Here is a 22,073-nt window from a genome sequence, read left to right on the forward strand (position 1 = left end):
ATACGCACGCACATACAAACACTGCTAAAAATATTATGTTTTTTAAACCTGAGGAGGATTGCTGTGTTGACAGTGGTGCGTTCACATTGAGTGTGTTACTGTAATGGGTCAAGCTTCTAAATCTGAAAAGGAATATAACTAAAGGGACAGTCTACTTTTATTTTTATGGTCTATAAAGATAGATAATCGCTTTATTAACCATTGTCCAGTTTTGCATAACCAACACAATTATATAATATACGTTTTTACCTCTGTGATTACCTTGTATCTAAGCCTCTGCAGACGGCCCCCTTTTTTAGTTCTTTTTATAAGATTACATTTTAGCCAGTCAGTGCGTGAATGAGCACAAGATCATCTATATGGCACACGTGAACTAGCGCTCCTAACATTGAAAAATTGTGCACTGAAATAAGAGGTGGCCTTTAAGGGCTTGGAAATTAGCTTTTGAGCTTACCTATATTTAGCTTTCAACAAAGAATACCATGAGAACAAAGCAAATTTGATAAAAGTAAATTGAAAAGTTATTTAAAATTGCATGCCCATCTGAATCATGAAAGTTTAATTTTGACTATACTGCCCCTTTAACTAGCCACTTCATACCCCAAGGAAGGCATTGAAATAGGCAAGAACAAAAACAATGATGGAAAAAATGCCACCTGCTACCGGCCTATAAAGAATTACTCACGTGATAGTCACTTCACTTCAAAGCCTTATGCCCCTTTAATTGTCTGATAGAGACATAGGCCCCTATTTATCATAGGTCTTGTGGACCTGATCCGACAGTGCGGATCAGGTCCGCAAGACCTCGCTAAATGCGGTGAGCAATACGCTCTCCGCATTTAACATTGCACCAGCAGCTCACAAGAGACCGCTGCTTCATAACTTGTGTTTCTGGCGAGTCTGAAGACTCGCCAGAAACACGGCCCTTCAAGCTCCGTACGGAGCTTGATAAATATGGGCCTTTGCATGTGTCTAAGCTGTTTTAAGTAGAAATTAATTCACAATGGACATTTTAACTTATAGTGAAAAATAATAATTTACTTTCAACGGACACTTGTGAATAGTTTATACTCTAATAATGACAATAGATAGGATAGGATGCTGATTCCCATACTGTAGTATTGTATGTGTTTGTTATGTACTTTATTACTCAGCTTTTAATGCACATTTTGTATACCTAAGTTATGTTAATTTTATATGGAAAATGCTGTCTGCAAACTTATGTACTGTGGGCTTATTGTTTCGGTTTGCTGAAGGCCAGTGTCATCTTGTGTTGAAGAGTAGTCCCTTCAGTCTCTGATGTGAGGCTGATCAAGAGTCCTCAGGAGGAAGATATGACGTTTTACCATTGCATTGTCTAGGAGACATATTATAAAATATTAACTAGTTATTCAGTTTATGCCAGTTAGCTGAATAGGAAATTAATTTCTATATTCTTATTTATGATCTGTGTTTTCTCTTTTGCAGAGATGTGCACCTGCATCGATACGCCTTATGGATAACGCACAATTTCAGTTTGGTAAGATAGCAACCCATTTCCATGTATAGATATGTTAAGGGAGGTGGCATTTGCTTTTTTTAAATTAATTTAGATGTCAGAAAATACAATGAGAATGAAGTAAAATGGATCATGTAGGAAGAGGTAGAATTCTATTCCGCATTAGATTCTGTGTTTCTCTACTTAAAGGGACATGAAACCCAAAAATTCTTTCATGATTCAGACAGAGAATACAATTTTAAACAGCTTTCCAATTTATTACTATAATTTAATTTGCTTCCTTCTCTTGTTATCCTTTTCTGAAAGATTTATCTAGCAAAGCTCAGGAGCAGAAAAGAACCTATGTTCTAGCTGCTTATTGGTGGCTACATATATATATATCAATTGTGATTGGCTTACAGATGTGTTCAGTTAGAAACCAGTAGTGAATTGCTGCTTCTTCAACAAAGCATACCAAGAGAAGGAAGAAAATTTGATAATAGAAGTAAACTGGAAAGTTGTTTAAAATTTTATTTTCTATATGAATCATGAAAGAAAGAAAAAATGGGTTTCATGTCCCTTTAAGTAACAGCAACATTTTTTCTTCTTTGAATAAGATCTGAAGAGCTGCCTGTATCAAGATTTTAAAGTATGACTAAAAAGTCTGGAACAGGATTATAACCTCAGACTAACAGACTTGTGTAACAATCAATACAAATCAATATTTAATTATTTAAGCTTCAAAATGTCTCGTTTATATGCCATCCAGATATCACAAGGCTTGTGTTAGGCACTGGAGCTGTAATAAATGAACAAGCATTTTCCAGTATTTGATCTGTGAAACAAATAGACTACAGGGAAATCATACATTTATTGGCCAATCCCAATGGGAACCAATGCCCAAGTTGCGTGTGAAACAAGTGTAAATAAAGCATTTTTTTGTCACTTAAAGGGACATGAACCCCCACCAACAAATGTCATGAACTAGCAATTTTAAACAACTTTCCAATTTATTTCTATTATCACATTTTTTTGGTTTTCTTTGTGCATGTTTCCGGAGCACTATGTGGCAGCACTATTTCCTGCCATGTAGTGTTTCAGACATCTACCTAGTTATCTATTCAACAAAGAATAACATAAGAACAAAGCAAATTTGCTAATAGAAGTCATTTAGAAATTTTTTAAAACCAGAACTTTGTTTCCTTTTTTTTTTTTTTTTTGTCAAAGCCATTGATTGTGCAATGAATTAAACACAAAAAAGCACAATGCTAGGGTGCCATATTACCAAAACTGATTTTGTAGTCTCTTAAAACCCACTTACTGAGATTATAATCCTGACTGCTACATTCTCTTGCGACTAATCTATAGAGGCAGATCCAATCTGATGTCATATAGACTGGCACGTTGTGTATTTATCTTATATGTAGAAGAATTCAGTCACTATCATCATTAATTGTGTAAAAAAAAACCTGGATTACTGCCCAGGATCACTGGGGCAATGTAAAGAATGCACATTTTTACAAAAAATAATTAACAAGCTCATATTGAGACCATATATCTGCAGAAATATACAGTAAAGGTTATACATATATATTAAGGTTACACATGTATATTAAAGGCTGTGATTTTTATATAAGATACATTTATTTAATAATAATGATGCAGATGGTAATTCAATTATTTCACACTGAAAGGGTATAAAAGTTTATCTGTCTACCGGCATTTTTCTGAAATGTCATATTTATATTTATACACAACGAACTACCACAAACACTGTATATGTGTCAACTTTACAGCTAAATACAACAATGTTCCTTCAAAGTAGCTGTCCTTATTGAATAATACAAGTTCACACTTTTATGGGACTTTTTATTTATAAAGATTTGTATATTAAATTCAAATATCTGCATATCTTCTTTTTTAATTCATTTAATTACAATTATTTTGAATCACTATAGTTAGTATCTTGTATCTCCCTGTTAATACTTACCAGTGAGAACCCCTATCCAGAGGGGTGTAGACAGAACTGCCCACTTCCCTGGTTACCTGTATACAGGGAGTGCAGAATTATTAGGCAAATGAGTATTTCTCCAACATAGGTGTGTCCGGTCCACGGCGTCATCCTTACTTGTGGGATATTCTCTTCCCCAACAGGAAATGGCAAAGAGCCCAGCAAAGCTGGTCACATGATCCCTCCTAGGCTCCGCCTACCCCAGTCATTCTCTTTGCCGTTGCACAGGCAACATCTCCACGGAGATGGCTAAGAGTTTTTTGGTGTTTAAATGTAGTTTTTATCCTTCAATCAAGTGTTTGTTATTTTAAAATAGTGCTGGTATGTACTATTTACTCTGAAACAGAAAAGAGATGAAGATTTCTGTTTGTAAGAGGAAGATGATTTTAGCAAACGTTACTAAAATCGATTGCTGTTTCCACACAGGACTGTTGAGATGAAGTAACTTCAGTTGGGGGAAGCAGTTGGCAGACTTTTCTGCCTGAGGTATGACTGGCCACATTTCTAACAAGAGTTTGTAATGCTGGAAGGCTGTCATTTCCCCTATGGGGACCGGTAAGCCATTTTCTTAGATTAAGTAAAAGAATAAAGGGCTTTATAAGGGCTTAAAAAACTGGTAGACATTTTTCTGGGCTAAAACGATTACTTTGCTAAGCATATTTGGCAGATTATAACTCTTAATAGTTATTATAATCTTGGGGATTGTTGTTAAAAAACGGCAGGCACTGTATGGACACCTTTTTCAGATGGGGGCCTTTTCTAGTCATAGGCAGAGCCTCATTTTCGCGCCACTAATGCGCAGTTGTTTTTGGAAAGCAAGGCATGCAGATGCATGTGTGAGGAGCTAAGAACCACTGAAAAAGCTTATTGAAGGCGTCATTTGGTATCGTATTCCCCTCTGGGCTTGGTTGGGTCTCAGCAAAGCAGATACCTGGGACTGTATAGGGGTTAAATGTAAAAACGGCTCCAGTTCCGTTATTTTAAGGGTTAAAGCTTTCAAATTTGGTGTGCAATACTTTTAAGGCTTTAAGACACTGTGGTGAAATTTTGGTAAATTTTGAACAATTCCTTCATGCTTTTTCGCATATTCAGTAATAAAGTGTGTTCTGTTTAAAATTTAAAGTGACAGTAACGGTTTTATTTTAAAACGTTTTTTGGGCTTTGTTGACAAGTTTAAGCCTGTTTAACATGTCTGAACCATCAGATAAGCGATGTTCTATATGTATGAAAGCCAAGGTTTCTCCCCATTTAAATATATGTGATAATTGTGACATAGTGTCCAAACAAAGTAGGGACAATGATGCCACAGATAATAATATTGCCCAAGATGATTCCTCAAATGAGGGGAGTAAGCATGGTACTGCATCATCCCCTTCTGTGTCTACACCAGTTTTGCCCACACAAGAGGCCCCTAGTACATCTAGTGCGCCAATACTTATTACCATGCAACAATTAACGGCTGTTATGGATAATTCTATTGCAAACATTTTATCTAAAATGCCTACTTATCAGAGAAAGCGCGATTGCTCTGTTTTAAACACTGAAGAGCAAGAGGACGCTGATGATAACGGTTCTGACATACCCTCACACCAATCTGAAGGGGCCAGGAGGGAGGTTTTGTCTGAGGGAGAAATTTCAGATTCAGGAAAAATTTCTCAACAAGCTGAACCTGATGTTGTAACATTTAAATTTAAATTAGAACATCTCCGCGCACTGCTTAAGGAGGTATTATCTACTCTGGATGATTGTGACAATTTGGTCATTCCAGAGAAATTATGTAAGATGGACAAGTTCCTAGAGGTTCCGGTGCCCCCCGATGCTTTTCCTATACCCAAGCGGGTGGCGGACATAGTAAATAAGGAGTGGGAAAGGCCCGGCATACCTTTTGTTCCTCCCCCTATATTTAAGAAATTATTTCCTATAGTCGACCCCAGAAAGGACTTATGGCAGACAGTCCCCAAGGTCGAGGGGGCGGTCTCTACTCTAAACAAACGCACTACTATTCCCATAGAAGATAGTTGTGCTTTCAAAGATCCTATGGATAAAAAATTAGAGGGTTTGCTTAAAAAGATGTTTGTTCAGCAAGGTTACCTTCTACAACCAATTTCATGCATTGTTCCTGTCACTACGGCAGCGTGTTTCTGGTTCGAAGAACTAGAAAAGTCGCTCAATAAAGAATCTTCGTATGAGGAGGTTATGGACAGAGTTCAAGCACTTAAATTGGCTAACTCTTTTATTTTAGATGCCGCTTTGCAATTAGCTAGATTAGCGGCGAAAAATTCAGGGTTTGCTATCGTGGCGCGCAGAGCGCTTTGGCTGAAATCTTGGTCAGCGGATGTGTCTTCCAAGACAAAATTGCTTAACATCCCTTTCAAGGGTAAAACACTGTTTGGTCCTGATTTGAAAGAGATTATTTCAGACATCACCGGGGGAAAGGGCCACGCCCTTCCTCAGGATAGGTCTTTTAAGGCTAAAAATAAACCTAATTTTCGTCCCTTTCGCAGAAACGGACCAGCCTCTAATTCTACATCCTCTAAGCAAGAGGGTAATACTTCTCAACCCAAACCAGCCTGGAGACCGATGCAAGGCTGGAACAAGGGTAAGCAGGCCAAGAAGCCTGCCACTGCTACCAAAACAGCATGAAGGGATGGCCCCCGATCCGGGACCGGATCTGGTGGGGGGCAGACTTTCTCTCTTTGCTCAGGCCTGGGCAAGAGATGTTCAGGATCCTTGGGCACTAGAAATAGTTTCTCAGGGTTAGCTCCTGGAATTCAAGGAACTACCCCCAAGGGGAAGGTTCCACAGGTCTCAATTATCTTCAAACCAAATAAAAAGACAGGCATTCTTACATTGTGTAGAAGACCTGTTAAAGATGGGAGTAATTCATCCAGTTCCAATAGGAGAAAAAGGATTGGGGTTTTACTCCAACCTGTTCATAGTTCCCAAAAAAGAGGGAACATTCAGACCAATTTTAGATCTCAAGATCCTAAACAAATTTCTCAGGGTTCCATCGTTCAAAATGGAAACCATTCGAACGATCCTTCCTACCATCCAGGAAGGTCAATTTATGACCACGGTCGATTTAAAGGATGCGTACCTACATATTCCTATCCACAAGGAACATCATCAGTTCCTAAGGTTCGCTTTTCTGTACAAGCATTACCAGTTTGTGGCACTTCCATTCGGATTAGCCACTGCTCCGAGAATTTTCACAAAGGTACTAGGGTCCCTTCTAGCGGTTCTAAGACGAAGGGGCATTGCAGTAGTACCGTACTTGGACGACATCCTGATTCAAGCGTCGTCTCTGTCAAAAGCAAAGGCTCATACGGACATCGTCCTAGCCTTTCTCAGATCTCACGGATGGAAAGTGAACATAGAAAAAAGTTCTCTGTCCCCGTCAACAAAAGTTCCCTTCTTGGGAACAATAATAGACTCCTTAGAAATGAGGATTTTTCTGACAGAGGTCAGAAAATCAAAACTTCTAAGCTCTTGTCAAGTACTTCATTCTGTTCTTCGTCCTTCCATAGCGCAGTGCATGGAAGTAATAGGATTGATGGTTGCAGCAATGGACATAGTTCCTTTTGCACGAATTCATCTAAGACCATTACAACTGTGCATGCTCAGACAGTGGAATGGGGATTATACAGACTTGTCTCCGACGATTCAAGTAGATCAAAGGACCAGAGATTCACTCCGTTGGTGGCTGATCCTGGACAACCTGTCACAGGGAATGAGCTTCCGCAGACCAGAGTGGGTCATTGTCACGACCGACGCCAGTCTGGTGGGCTGGGGCGCGGTCTGGGAACCCCTGAAAGCTCAGGGTCTATGGTCTCGGGAAGAATCTCTTCTCCCGATAAACATTCTGGAACTGAGAGCGATATTCAATGCTCTCAAAGCTTGGCCTCATCTAGCAAAGGCCAAATTCATAAGGTTTCAATCAGACAACATGACGACAGTTGCATATATCAACCATCAGGGGGGAACAAGGAGTTCCCTGGCGATGGAGGAAGTGACCAAGATAATTCAATGGGCGGAGGATCACTCCTGCCACTTGTCTGCAATCCACATCCCAGGAGTGGAAAATTGGGAAGCGGATTTTCTGAGTCGTCAGACATTCCATCCGGGGGAGTGGGAACTCCATCCGGAAATCTTTGCCCAAATAACTCGATTATGGGGCATTCCAGACATGGATCTGATGGCCTCTCGTCAGAACTTCAAGGTTCCTTGTTACGGGTCCAGATCCAGGGATCCCAAGGCGACTCTAGTAGATGCACTAGTAGCACCTTGGACCTTCAACCTAGCTTATGTATTCCCACCGTTTCCTCTCATTCCCAGGCTGGTAGCCAGGATCAATCAGGAGAGGGCTTCGGTGATCTTGATAGCTCCTGCCTGGCCACGCAGGACTTGGTATGCAGACCTGGTGAATATGTCATCGGCTCCACCATGGAAGCTACCTTTGAGACAGGACCTTCTTGTTCAAGGTCCATTCGTACATCCGAATCTGGTTCCCCTCCAACTGACTGCTTGGAGATTGAACGCTTGATTTTATCAAAGCGTGGGTTTTCAGATTCTGTAATAGATACTCTGATTCAGGCTAGAAAGCCTGTAACTAGAAAAATTTACCATAAGATATGGAAAAAATATATCTGTTGGTGTGAATCTAAAGGATTCCCATGGAACAAGATAAAAATTCCTAAGATTCTATCCTTTCTACAAGAAGGTTTGGAGAAAGGATTATCTGCAAGTTCTCTGAAGGGACAGATCTCTGCTTTATCTGTTTTACTTCACAAAAGGCTGGCAGCTGTGCCAGACGTTCAAGCGTTTGTTCAGGCTCTGGTTAGAATCAAGCCTGTTTACAGACCTTTGACTCCTCCCTGGAGTCTTAATCTAGTTCTTTCAGTTCTTCAAGGGGTTCCGTTTGAACCCTTACATTCCGTAGATATTAAGTTATTATCTTGGAAAGTTTTGTTTTTGGTTGCTATTTCTTCTGCTAGAAGAGTTTCTGAGTTATCTGCTCTGCAGTGTTCTCCGCCCTATCTAGTGTTCCATGCAGATAAGGTGGTTTTGCGTACTAAGCCTGGTTTTCTTCCGAAAGTGGTTTCCAACAAAAATATTAACCAGGAGATAGTTGTACCTTCTTTGTGTCCGAATCCAGTTTCAAAGAAGGAACGTTTGTTACACAATTTGGACGTAGTCCGTGCTCTAAAATTCTATTTAGAGGCCACTAAAGATTTCAGACAAACATCTTCTTTGTTTGTTGTTTATTCTGGTAAAAGGAGAGGTCAAAAAGCAACTTCTACCTCTCTTTTTTTTTGGCTTAAAAGCATTATCCGATTGGCTTATGAGACTGCCGGACGGCAGCCTCCTGAAAGAATCACAGCTCATTCTACTAGGGCTGTGGCTTCCACATGGGCCTTCAAGAACGAGGCTTCTGTTGACCAGATATGTAAGGCAGCGACTTGGTCTTCACTGCACACTTTTGCCAAATTTTACAAATTTGATACTTTTGCTTCTTCAGAGGCTATTTTTGGGAGAGAGGTTTTGCAAGCCGTGGTGCCTTCCATTTAGGTGACCTGATTTGCTCCCTCCCTTCATCCGTGTCCTAAAGCTTTGGTATTGGTTCCCACAAGTAAGGATGACGCCGTGGACCGGACACACCTATGTTGGAGAAAACAGAATTTATGCTTACCTGATAAATTACTTTCTCCAACGGTGTGTCCGGTCCACGGCCCGCCCTGGTTTTTTTAATCAGGTCTGATGAATTATTTTCTCTAACTACAGTCACCACGGTATCATATGGTTTCTCCTATGCATATTTCCTCCTGTACGTCGGTCGAATGACTGGGGTAGGCGGAGCCTAGGAGGGATCATGTGACCAGCTTTGCTGGGCTCTTTGCCATTTCCTGTTGGGGAAGAGAATATCCCACAAGTAAGGATGACGCCGTGGACCGGACACACCGTTGGAGAAAGTAATTTATCAGGTAAGCATAAATTCTGTTTTTGACCACATCATCCTCTTTATGCATGTTGTCTTACTCCAAGCTGTATAGGCTCGAAAGCCTACTACCAATTAAGCATATTAGGTGATGTGCATCTCTGTAATGAGAAGGTGTGTGGTCTAATGACATCAACACCCTATATCAGGTGTGCATAATTATTAGGCAACTTCCTTTCCTTTGGCAAAATGGGTCAAAAGAAGGACTTGACAGGCTCCGAAAAGTCAAAAATAGTGAGATATCTTGCAGAGGGATGCAGCACTCTTAAAATTGCAAAGCTTCTGAAGCGTGATCATCGAACAATCAAGCGTTTTATTCAAAATAGTCAACAGGGTTGCAAGAAGCGTGTGGAAAAACCAAGGCGCAAAATAACTGCCCATGAACTGAGAAAAGTCAAGCGTGCAGCTGCCAAGATGCCACTTGCCACCAGTTTGGCCATATTTCAGAGCTGCAACATCACTGGAGTGCCCAAAAGCACAAGGTGTGCAATACTCAGAGACATGTCCAAGGTAAGAAAGGCTGAAAGACGACCACCACTGAACAAGACACACAAGCTGAAACGTCAAGACTGGGCCAAGAAATATCTCAAGACTGATTTTTCTAAGGTTTTATGGACTGATGAAATGAGAGTGAGTCTTGATGGGCCAGATGGATGGGCCCGTGGCTGGATTGGTAAAGGGCAGAGAGCTCCAGTCCGACTCAGACGCCAGCAAGGTGGAGGTGGAGTACTGGTTTGGGCTGGTATCATCAAAGATGAGCTTGTGGGGCCTTTTCGGGTTGAGGATGGAGTCAAGCTCAACTCCCAGTCCTACTGCCAGTTTCTGGAAGACACCTTCTTCAAGCAGTGGTACAGGAAGAAGTCTGCATCCTTCAAGACAAAACATGATTTTCATGCAGGACAATGCTCCATCACACGTCCAAGTACTCCACAGCGTGGCTGGCAAGAAAGGGTATAAAAGAAGAAAATCTAATGACATGGCCTCCTTGTTCACCTGATCTGAACCCCATTGAGAACCTGTGGTCCATCATCAAATGTGAGATTTACAAGGAGGGAAAACAGTACACCTCTCTGAACAGTGTCTGGGAGGCTGTGGTTGCTGCTGCACGCAATGTTGATGGTGAACAGATCAAAACACTGACAGAATCCATGGATGGCAGGCTTTTGAGTGTCCTTGCAAAGAAAGGTGGCTATATTGGTCACTGATTTGTTTTTGTTTTGTTTTTGAATGTCAGAAATGTATATTTGTTAATGTTGAGATGTTATATTGGTTTCACTGGTAAAAATAAATTATTGAAATGGGTATATATTTGTTTTTTGTTAAGTTGCCTAATAATTATGCACAGTAATAGTCACCTGCACACACAGATATCCCCCTAAAATAGCTATAACTAAAAACAAACTACAAACTACTTCCAAAACTATTCAGCTTTGATATTAATGAGTTTTTTGGGTTCATTGAGAACATGGTTGTTGTTCAATAATAAAATTAATCCTCAAAAATACAACTTGCCTAATAATTCTGCACTCCCTGTATAGGTAACCATAGAGCAACACCCCTTCCTCCTCCTAGTTCTTTCTATCCTTGAGGTTTCTTCATTTTTATCAGGTTTCTTTCTTCATTTTTATCTCCTTACCTCGTACTGGATTGGCAGGGTGTGTCGTTGCTTCCGTTTTATAAGTTAATACCGGTAACCTTGTGCCACTGTATCTGTGACTCCCGGTCACTGGTGTGGTGTGCAGCAGAGGGTTCTCCATTTTAAGTTCCTAGTGGGAGCCACCATTGCTACCATGATATCTTTGTTCTGCAATCTTGCGGTGGTATAATCTCAGGTCTATGGTGCACAAGCCCTGTCATTTTCGCCTCTTTGGAGGTCTTTGCCTTATAAGCTTTTGCTCCACTTCATGTCAGGAGCCCATGAAGTTATGGAGTTGTTTGTAAGTTTCCTATACAGCTTGGACATTATGCCTATTGTTATTTTGGGGAACCATTGCAATATTTTATGCTCATATCCTAAATACCTTTCCGCAGGTTTTCTGGATATGAATTCTGCTACTTCACAGATTGCAGCTGCCCAGGGGACTACTGAAATGGATTGAATCCATGACCTCAAGCCTAAGTTCACCTACCCCCTTTGTGTTAAACCTTGCTGGCAAGATAAAAAGCTATGTAAAATTTGTGTTGCACAAATTTATGGCAGAAGCTTTGCTACTCCCTATACACCTGACGATACATTTACAGAATGTTTTCAAGCTTTTGACTCTGTGACGTAATTAAATGTATTAAAGAAACTTTAGGTATAGAAGAGGCACAACCACATGGTTCGCAGAGCCCTGTGGCTTCGTCATTGGGATGCAGATCCTGTCTCTAGTCTCCTGAGTTTACCGTTTAAAGGGGGCATGTTGTTTGGTAAGCAATTAGACCTAATTTTCAAATGGGCTAGAGATAAGAGTTCCTTTCTCCCATAATCTTAAAGAGTTCATAAGAATACTTCCGATACTCATAGGAAAAGATCTAATTTTCAGCACTATAAATATTTCTCAAGAAGGGATTCCTTTTGTTTCCAGTATTGGAAGTCTCAGACATATTCAAAGGGTAGAGGAAACGGTAAGTCCATTTCAGTCCATCAAGTTAAAAAAACAATAATGTTATGCCTTCTCAAACATTCCTGCTAGGGGGGAGACTCTCAAAGTTTAGAGAGGTTTGCTATCCAGTATTTCAGACATGTGTCCTCACTCTTTTGACAGTAGGCTACTATTTGGAGTTTAAAAAAAAACCTCACTTGGGGAAATCACCACTCCTGAAGGAAACCGTAAAATGGAAGCTATCTACCATATTGTCAACAAGCTTCTGACTGAGAAAGTTATCTAGGGACTCCCTATGTATTAGCACAATCAGGATTTCTATTCTCTATTTCTGGTAAATAAATTATTCTTGGAGGCCTGTTCTTGACCTGCGAAAATTGAACACCTTTCTAATGGTGCAGAGATTCAAAATGGACACAGTTCTTTTAGCCTTCAATCTGATGCCTCCAGGAGTATTTCTTCAGTCTGTATTTCTAAAGGACACCAATTTTCATATTCCCATGGCAGCGCCCACAGAAAACTTCTGAGATTCACTATTGGAGGGATATCCAATTTGCAACACTGCCTTTTGGCATTTATACAGCCATTTTTCAAGAACATTTGCACTTTCAAGTTCCTGTTAGTAAGAACTCTAAAGATTCTGTTAGACAACAGAACTACAATAGCTAACATTGGGTTTCAAGGAGGCACCAGAAGTCAATCTGCCTTGAAAGAAATCACACCAATTTCTATTTAGGTCCAGCACAAAGTACATCTTCTGGCTGCGGTTCACATTCCAGGGCTAACGAATGCTCAAGCAGATTTTCTTTGCCGAAATAAAGTGTCTTTTATGAAGTGGCAACTCAATATTTATTTTTTTTAACTAATTTCACACAGATGGGGAGTTCCAGAGATCAATATTATGGCCTCCAATTCCAACCATCAAGTCCCAAAATGTTTCAGCTGTTTTCCTGTACCTCAAGCTTTAGGGAGGGAGGCACTGTTCCAATAATGGGCATTCAATCATTTACGTTTTTCATCCAATATTTCTGATTCCTCGCTTACTAAAGAGAATCCTGAAAGAAAAGTCGATCTTCATAGTTATTTTTTTTACATTCTGGCTTTGTAGACTGTTTCCTCTTGTGCAGAGTCTAGCAATTCTTCCACCGTGGCATCTTCCAGGATCTATGGACATGTTGCAACAAGTCCATCGGGTCATCCAAACCGACAACAATTCAAGTTGACGGCATGGTTGCTGAAGACTTCGAGCTTTAACGGCTGATTATTTCAGATGTTGTTATTGAAACTCTTTTGCAGGCCAGTAAAGGATCTACTTCCAAGACTTATTACAGAATTTGAGATGTTTTCTCTTCCTGGATGGTCCAGCACAATCCTTCTACAGCTTCTATTCAGCTTTGGATGTGGTACGCTGACTGCATATTTATGTAGAGACATATTATTCCAAAAGGACCTCGGTGGGTCAAGCTACTGTAAAATTTATTATATCCAGTTGGATCGTTCAAACAATCTCCAGAGCATATAAACAAAATGGCCAACAGATTCCAGAGAGGCTTAAGGCACATTCTGCAAGAGCAGTTGCAACTTCCTGGTCTGTAGAGGCGGATACTACACCTGAAGAGCTTTGTCAGGCTGCACTCTGGAAGTCTCATCATACCTTTATGTCACATTATAAACTGGATGTTCTTCAATCTGCTTCTGCCTCATTTGGTCACAAGATTTGGTCCTCTGTCTTATCTTAAAGTGAATGTCAACTTTCACGAATGAAAGCCCTGTTTTTAAAAATACTATTAAAAACAGGGGCACTTTCATTCATGAAATTTTACATTGAAGCCGTTCTTTTAAAATACTTACCTTTTATTCCTAGCAAGCGTTGAACACCGGGGCAGCGATTCCCCCGCCTCCATGTCGTCTCATCTTCGAAAATGACGAATCCTGCTTCCTCCTATCACGGCGTGGCCTCAGGCAATGTTTGCTCTTGGGTGGGAAGCCGTTATTGGAGGAAGCCGGATGCATCATTTCTGACGTAAGAAGAGACGACCTGGAGGCAGGTGAATTGCTGCAGCGGTGTTGCACGCTTGCTAGGAATAAAAGGTAAGTATTTTAAAAGAACGGCTTCAATGTAAACTTTCATGAATGAAAGTGCCCCTGTTTTTAATAGTATTTGTATAAACAGGGCTTTCATTCATGAAAGTTGACATTCACTTTAAATAAAATATTATTATTAGTAACTTGTTGTGTTAATGTCTTTTTTTCCCCACAATTTGTGGCTGTCTCTACTGCTTTTTATTCTTGCCATATCCCTGGGTAATACTTTCCATGCTCCCTCCTATTTGGCTGGACATTTCTAAGAGGGGGTGGTACCCTTTAAGGTTACCAATATGCATATATCTAGGGGAGTGGGCAGTTCTGTCCACACCCCTCTTGGGAGGGGTTCTCACTGGTAAATATTACCCAGGGATATGGGCCAATATATAGAAATTGCTAATATTTTGGTGATAATTTCTTTCATAAAGGTGGAGAGAGTCCACAAGTCATTACTCCAGGGGATTATACTCCTGGCCACTAGGAGGCAATGATCCCAAAACTCCCAGAGCCCTTAAAACAACTAAAACTAGTCTTAGGAAGATGAAGAAGGAATGTGCTTCAGGCTTTTATGAGAAGGGTTCTCAGACCAATTTGATACCAATTTATATCTTGTTTTTTTTCATTACCTGTCTGTCAGAAGCTAGATCCTCTGAACACTTTTCTACTAATATTTAGGTCAAAATGTATCATTCTGCTAACTGACTGGATTCACATGTTGTGAATCTGTCTGCATTCTATCACAGATTGTGGGGAACATTTTTCCCATATTTACCATTGCACAAGGGAATGATCAAGCAATGCCGTCCCTCTACCCTAGTGTATCTTTTGCAAGCTGGTTGATACAATCCCCCCTGCTCAGCTTTGCAACTCATGCACGGATCATCTTATGCATTCTCATCAATCTAATACAAAACAGAAATAATGTGGCTCCAGCACAGGGAATTTAAAGATTTTGTAAGCTTTACTATATCTTAGATATTGATGCCTGTACCCACTCCATGCGTAAAAAGCTGGTCTCTGATAATCCCTCTCCTAGCTTTTCTGATTTAAGTAAATCTAAGTCTGTTAAACTGAACATTCCAGCTCATGCTTCATCTTAATTCGTCTCTGTTCAAGAAACTGAATCGTCCCTTTTTTTTTTTTTTTTTTTTTTTTTTTTAAACTTGAACTCCTTCATTCTTTTTTAAAAGAAGCATTATGTATTTTAGGGGTTCAGGATTCTAACATTTCTGAGGATGTTTGTTAAGCAGCTGGATTTGTTTTTTAATCCCTCTGTTAAATACTGTTTCTAATGCTATTTCTTAGATAACTTTTAAAGAATGGACCAAGCCTGGTATCCCTTTTAATCAAGCTCAAAGATTTTAAAATATTTCCCTTTCTTGCTTCTAATTTAAAGCTTTGGGGAACTATTTCTAAAGTGGATGGGGCTTTTTCTACTGCAACTAAACACATTACTATTCCTCTAGAGGATAGTACCTCTTTTAAAGACCTTATGGATAGGACATTTGAGTATTTTCATAGAAAGACTTTTCAGAAAGCAGGTTTTCTTTTTTTAGTCCAGCAATTTGTATTGCTTGCATACATATAGCTTCTACCCTTTGGTTTAAAGGGTTTATCTGAGCAGCTTTCTGAAGAATCTACTGGTGAAGAATTTTGTAATTAACTTAAAACTCTTGAAACCTCTAATGATTTTATTAGTGATGCGGTTGTTGATATTATTAAGATCAATTATAAGAGCATGGCTCTAGCAGTTTTGCTTAGAAGGGCCTTGTGGTTGAAATCATTGTCTGCTAACATCGTTTCTAAATCCAGACTTCTGTCACTTCCCTTTAAGTGGAAGGTATTGTTTGGGTCTGGTTTGGACAAAATTATTTCTACTGTGACAGGGGGAAAGGAATTTTTCTCCCTCAGGTTATAAAGTCTAAGGGTAATTCTAGAGCTTATAATGGTTTTTATTCCTTTCGTCAATTTAAGAACCATGAATTCTCTTCTATTTCTTCTTTCCAGAAGCAGGGTTTCTCCAAGTTGTCCCAGAAACCCAAACCCTAATGTAACAGGTCTAAACAGTCCACAAAGCCTATTTCCACTAACAACTCTGCTTGGAGGTGCGGTCCCTGATCCAGATCTTCCAGTAGCAGGCAGATTAGGCATTTTTCAGGGGGTTTGGTTCATTTTGTTCAAGATCCATGGGTTCTGAATATTGTTTTCAAGGATACAGAATAGGTTTGCGATAAAGATTCCCAGGGGAAGGTTTCTTCTGGCTCATTCTCCAAAGAATCCTGTAAAGGTGGGATCCTTTTCTTTCATGTAATTAGCAAGAGTCCATGAGCTAGTGACGTATGGGATATACATTCCTACCAGGAGGGGCAAAGTTTCCCAAACCTTAAAATGCCTATAAATACACCCCTCACCACACCCACAATTCAGTTTTTCAAACTTTGTCTCCCGTGGAGGTGGTGAAGTAAGTCTGTGCTAGATTCTTCGTTGATATGCGCTTCGCAGCAGGCTGGAGCCCGGTTTTCCTCTCAGAGTGCAGTGAATGTCAGAGGGATGTGAAGAGAGTATTGCCTATTTGAATACCATGGTCTCCTTCTACGGGATCTATTTCATAGGTTCTCTGTTATCGGTCGTAGAGATTCATCTCTTACCTCCCTTTTCAGATCGATGATATACTCTTATGTACCATTACCTCTACTGATTCTCGTTTCAGTTCTGGTTTGGCTATCTACTATATGTAGATGAGTGTCCTGGGGTAAGTAAAATCTTATTTTTTGTGACACTCTAAGCTATGGTTGGGCACTTTATATATAAAGTTCTAAATATATGTCTTTAAACTTATATTTGCCATGATTCAGGATAATCAGTATTCCTTTATAATTCAGACTGTCAGTTTCATTATTTGGGATAATGCATTTTAATTCAATTTATTTTTCATTACCTTGAAAATTCTCAATTGGCCTAACAGCACGCAGGGGGCAGAAAATGTTGCTTTTTATTGCGTCATTCTTGGCGCAGACTTTTTGGCGCAAAAAATGTTGTCATTTCCGGCGCCGTAGTTGACGCCGGAAGTTGTATTCTGTAAACGTCATTTTTTGACGCATGTGTATTCAGACATTTTTTTCCCGCCAAAAAATGTGGGCGTCGGTTTCGGCGTCAGAGGATGTGGCGTCATACTTGGCGCCAAAGAATATGGGCGTTGTATTTAGCGCCAATAATGTGGGCGTCATTTTTGGCGCCAAAAAATTTGGTTATTTAAATCTCACTTTTTTATTGCTTCTGGTTTTTAGAAGCTTATTATTTTGCATTTCTTTTCCCATTCCTGAAACTGTCATTTAAGGAATTTGATAATTTTGCTTTAAAGATTGTTTTTTTCTATTACATATTGCAAGATTTCTCTGTTCCTGTTTCAAAATCGTTCTAAGGGATTCCCTTTGACTGAGGTTCAGTCCTACCAAAGCTAAGTTCATTTATTTTAAAAATGTTATGAATGTTTTTCTTTAGCTATGGTTTGTAATAAGTTATCATGATAAACTTTTACATGCAGAATCCGTTAGTATTTATGCTTTATATATTTGCTATTCTTTTTACATCTTATGTTCAAGAATTACGTAGAAGAATTATAAGAATATTTTTCTGATTCTAGTTTAAAGGCTTTGTCTGACATCGTGCCTTCTAATAAAAATTTTTAGGTCTTTTTCAAACTTCTTTTTTAATTATTGCAGTTTCAAATGACCAACTACATAATGATTTATCCTTCTCTGATGATGTTTTTCTCATTTCAGAATTTTCTTCATCAGATATTGACACTATCAAATCCACTTTTTATTTTTAAAGTACATTTGTTCTTTGTTGAAAAGGTGTTGATTATTTTGGATATTAAGGTAATTAGTTCTTTCCAGACTAACTAACATTTTATTTCCGCTTATTTATTCTTCTGTATTTTCAGAGGTTTTTTTCCAGTTCCTCATACTAGGGAATGGAATAGGCTGGGAATTTTCTTTTATTCCTTCTTTAAAGGATTTAAATTATATTCTTTGCCGGCAATTCATTTCAATTTTGATGGTTCTCCAATTTAATGGGGCTATCTCTACTCCTGCTAATTATGCTATTGTTTCTATAGCAAAATAGTATTTATTTTTCCTTTTAGATGGTTGTATCCTATGTAAGGAAAATTATTTTTCACCTGTGATTTATTTGAATGATGTTGCAATTGCTTCATTTATTCTGTTTACTTTAAATTCAAGTATCAGATTATGTTTTATTTAGCATTGTTAAGGGACAAAGTCTTCTGCTCATTTGAGGTTCAGACTGGGTGCTGTTGCATTTGTCTTGTTGTCTTGCATTTGTTTATGCAAGTCTGGTGTTGACTGGTCCTTTAACTGGATTAACATGCTAATGATTTCATTTGTATCTTCATTTTATTGAATATTTTCACAAATGAGGTTTAATCTATGTATTTAGCTGTTTTTAGCTAGAAGAATTTTGTGATTTCTAAAAATCCTTATTTCTTTTTTCCAAGATAATCAATTATTTGATTCATTTCTTAACTGTTACTCTGGGCTTCAAGATTGAGTTCTAATAATAAAACTTTGAGCTTATTTTAGTTCGGTTGTTCTTACTCAGGAACAAAATTCTAAATTCTTATCCAAGTAACATGTTTTTAATTGGAAGTTTTTTGGTTCTATTCGTTCCAAATTTCTTAGATTTTGGTGTAGAATAAAATTTAGAGTTAAACCGTCTATGAGAAGTCTTTTTCTCTCTTTTATATTCCAGCTATTCCAGTAAGGCTAACATTTTCCTATATATTTTGGGTAATGTTGAAGTGCGGCTAATCACCTGTTGGTGCTCAAGCGCTGCTCAGATCTGGAATCTTCTGGGGTATTTATTCCTGTTCCATTTTTAGGAACTGGGTTTTGAGGTTTTTATTCAAAACTATTCATTGTTCCAAAGATAGAAAATCTTTTGGTATTTATATGGTCTATTCTGCCTTTTTTTGGTCAGTGATAGCATTATTTGTTTTCGTTAGATACAATAGATGCATATCTTCATTTTCTGTTTTCATTCAGATTATTTTTAATTTCTGAGACTACGGAATCTCATATGATTCAACTTTGTTTTTTCAAGACATGGTTAGAGGAGTTTTTTTTATCAAAAGCTCTTGATTCCTCACACAAGGGTCACCTTTTTTAGGTTTCCAGATAGATTGTGTCACTGTCTTTGTCTCTAACAGACAAGTGACTCTTTTTATTGGGTTCTGTCTGTCGGTACCTTCAGTCTCTATTATTTTGAATAATGGTGCAGGGATTCTAGGATTTCACTTTTTAAATCTTCGAATTCTATGTTTATCTATCTTTGATTAGGTGGTTAAGATCACCATCATTTAGTTCTACAGGCCTCTCAACCTGGACCATGATCTCTATAGATGCAAGTCTTTTAGGTTGGGAGGCTGTCTGAGGTTCTCTGTCAGCACAAGGGGTTTGGAAATCTCAGGAGGCGAGATTACCATTTTATATTTTGGAACTCCGTGCATTCCCAGAGTTCTTCAGTTGGTTTCTTTTGAAGAAGAGATGTTTATTGTTTTTTTCAGACATTATCACATCTGTGGTGTATGTCATTCATCAGGGTGTGACTATCAGTGTTTAGACTGTGACGAAAGTATCTCGGATATTTGCTTAGGCTAAATCCAGCTCCTATCTAAATTCTGGGGTCCTTTTCCCAGGTATAGATGTTTGGGAAGCGGATTATCTCTGTTTATCAAGCTTTACATCCGGGAGAATGGTCTTTATCCAGATATGTTTTTCAATTTTTCGGATGTGAGGGCTTCCAGAAATAGATCTGTTGGCCTCTCGTCTTAACAAGCAACTTCCCAGGGGCCTATTTCAGGTCCGGGGATCCTCAGGCGGAAGTAGCGTATGCATTGACACTTCCTTGGAATTATCATTCTGTCTATATCCTCCGCCTCTAGATCTTCCAAAATTCTAATGGAGCGTTCGTTTGTTCTGTTGGTGGTTCCAGCATGGCCTCACAGGTTTTGGTATGCGGATCTCATTCGGATGGCCAGTTGCCAACCTTGGACATTTCCGTTAAGACCAGACTTTTTATCTCAAAGCCATTTTTCCATCAGGATCTCAAATCATTTAATTTGAAGGTATGGAGATTGAACGTTTGATTCTTAGTCATAGAGGTTTCTCTGACTCGGTGATTAATACTATGTTACAGGTTTGTAAGTCTGTCTCTAGAAAGATTTATTATCGAGTTTGGAAGACTTTCATTTCTTGGTGTTCTTCTCATAAATTCTTTTGGCATTCTTTTAGAATTCCTAGAATTTTACAATTTTTCAGGTTGGTTTAGATAAGGTTTTGTCTGCAAGTTCTTTGAAAGGACAAATCTCTACTCTTTCTGTTCTTTTTCACGGAAAGATTGCTATTCATTCTGATATTCATTGTTTTGTACAGGCTTTAGCTTGTATCAAACCTGTCATTAAGTCAATATCTCCTCCTTGGAGTCTCAATTTGGTACTGAGGGCTTTTCAGGCTCCTCCGTTTGAACCTTTGCGTTCTCTGGACATTAAAATTACTTTCTTGGAAAGTATTGTTCCTTTTGGTTATCTCTTCTGCTAGAAGAGTTTCTGAGTTTTCTGCTCTTTCTTGTGGATCTCCTTTTCTGTTTTTCATCAGGGTAAGGCAGCGTTCCTTCCTGTTATTCATTATTTTGTTCAGGCTTTGGTTCTTATCAAACCTGTCATTAAGCCAATTTCTCCTCCTTGGAGTTTTAATTTGGTTCTAAAGGCTTTACAGGCTCTTCTATTTGAGCATATGTTTTCTCTAGACATTATTTACTTTCATGGAAAGTATTGTTCTTTTTAGACATCTCTTCAGCGAGAACAATTTTTAATTATCTGTTCTTTCTTGTGAGTCTCCTTTTCTGATTTTTTAATCAGGATAATGTGGTTTTTGCTATCCTCATTTAAATTCTTACCTAAAGTTATGATTTCTATCAACATTAGGGAGGAATTATTGTCTTTTCCTAAGACTTCTTTGGTAAGATTCTTACTTTCTTTGGATATAGTAAGAGTTTTGAAATCTTATGTTGAAGCTATTCAGATTTCAGATAGTCTTCTAGTCTATTTGTTATCTTTTCTGGTGTTAGGAAGGTCAAAAGGCTTCTGCCATTTATTTGGCATCTTGCTTAAACTTTTGATTCATCATGCTTATTTGGAGTCGTGTGGATTCCCGCCTCGGAGGATTATGGCTCATTCTACTAGGTAAGTTTCTACTTCCTGGGTTTTTTAAGAATGAAGCTTCTGTGGATCAGGTTTGCAAAGCAATGACTTGGTTTTCTTTGCATACTTTAACTATGTTCTACCATTTTGATGTTTTCTCTTCTTTAGAAGCAGTTTTGGTAGAATGGTACTTCAGGCAGCTGTTTCAGTTTGATTCTTCTGCTTATATTTTCATTTTTTTTCATTATAAAAATTGAAACTTTTTTTGATTTGGGTAGTGGATTAATTTTTCAGCGGAATTGGCTGTCTTTATTTTATCCCTCCCTCTCTAGTGACTCTTGCGTGGAAGTTCCACATCTTGGGTATTTATTATCCCATGAGGCCCACCCTTTTTTGTGGTGGTTATGATTTTCTGTATAAAGCACAATTATTCCAATTCCTTATTTTTTTGATGCTTTCGCTCCTTTTTTATCACCCCACTTCTTGGCTATTTGTTAAACTGAATTGTGGATGTGGTGAGGGGTGTATTTATAGGCATTTTAAGGTTTGGGAAACTTTGCCCCTCCTGGTAGGAATGTATATCCCATATGTCACTAGCTCATGGACTCTTGCTACTATGAAAGAAATGAATTTATCAGGTAAGTTCTTACATAAATTATGTTTTTTCTGTCAATTTCAGATCTGGAATCTATGGAAGT

General features: G+C 38.8%; 1 protein-coding gene across 2 annotated transcripts in view; it reads left to right on the forward strand.

Annotated features, from left to right (window-relative positions):
* AGPS (alkylglycerone phosphate synthase) overlaps window positions 1–22,073 on the forward strand; it is a 705,364-nt gene that overhangs the window by 389,214 nt on the left and 294,077 nt on the right. For both annotated transcript variants that reach the window (XM_053698493.1, XM_053698494.1), the window contains exon 12: window positions 1,468–1,519. In XM_053698493.1, the coding sequence (XP_053554468.1) occupies window positions 1,468–1,519 (52 nt within the window). The remainder of the gene's footprint in view (window positions 1–1,467; window positions 1,520–22,073) is intronic.

Source organism: Bombina bombina, chromosome 1, assembly GCF_027579735.1.
Source record: "Bombina bombina isolate aBomBom1 chromosome 1, aBomBom1.pri, whole genome shotgun sequence".
Classification (NCBI taxonomy): domain Eukaryota; kingdom Metazoa; phylum Chordata; class Amphibia; order Anura; family Bombinatoridae; genus Bombina; species Bombina bombina.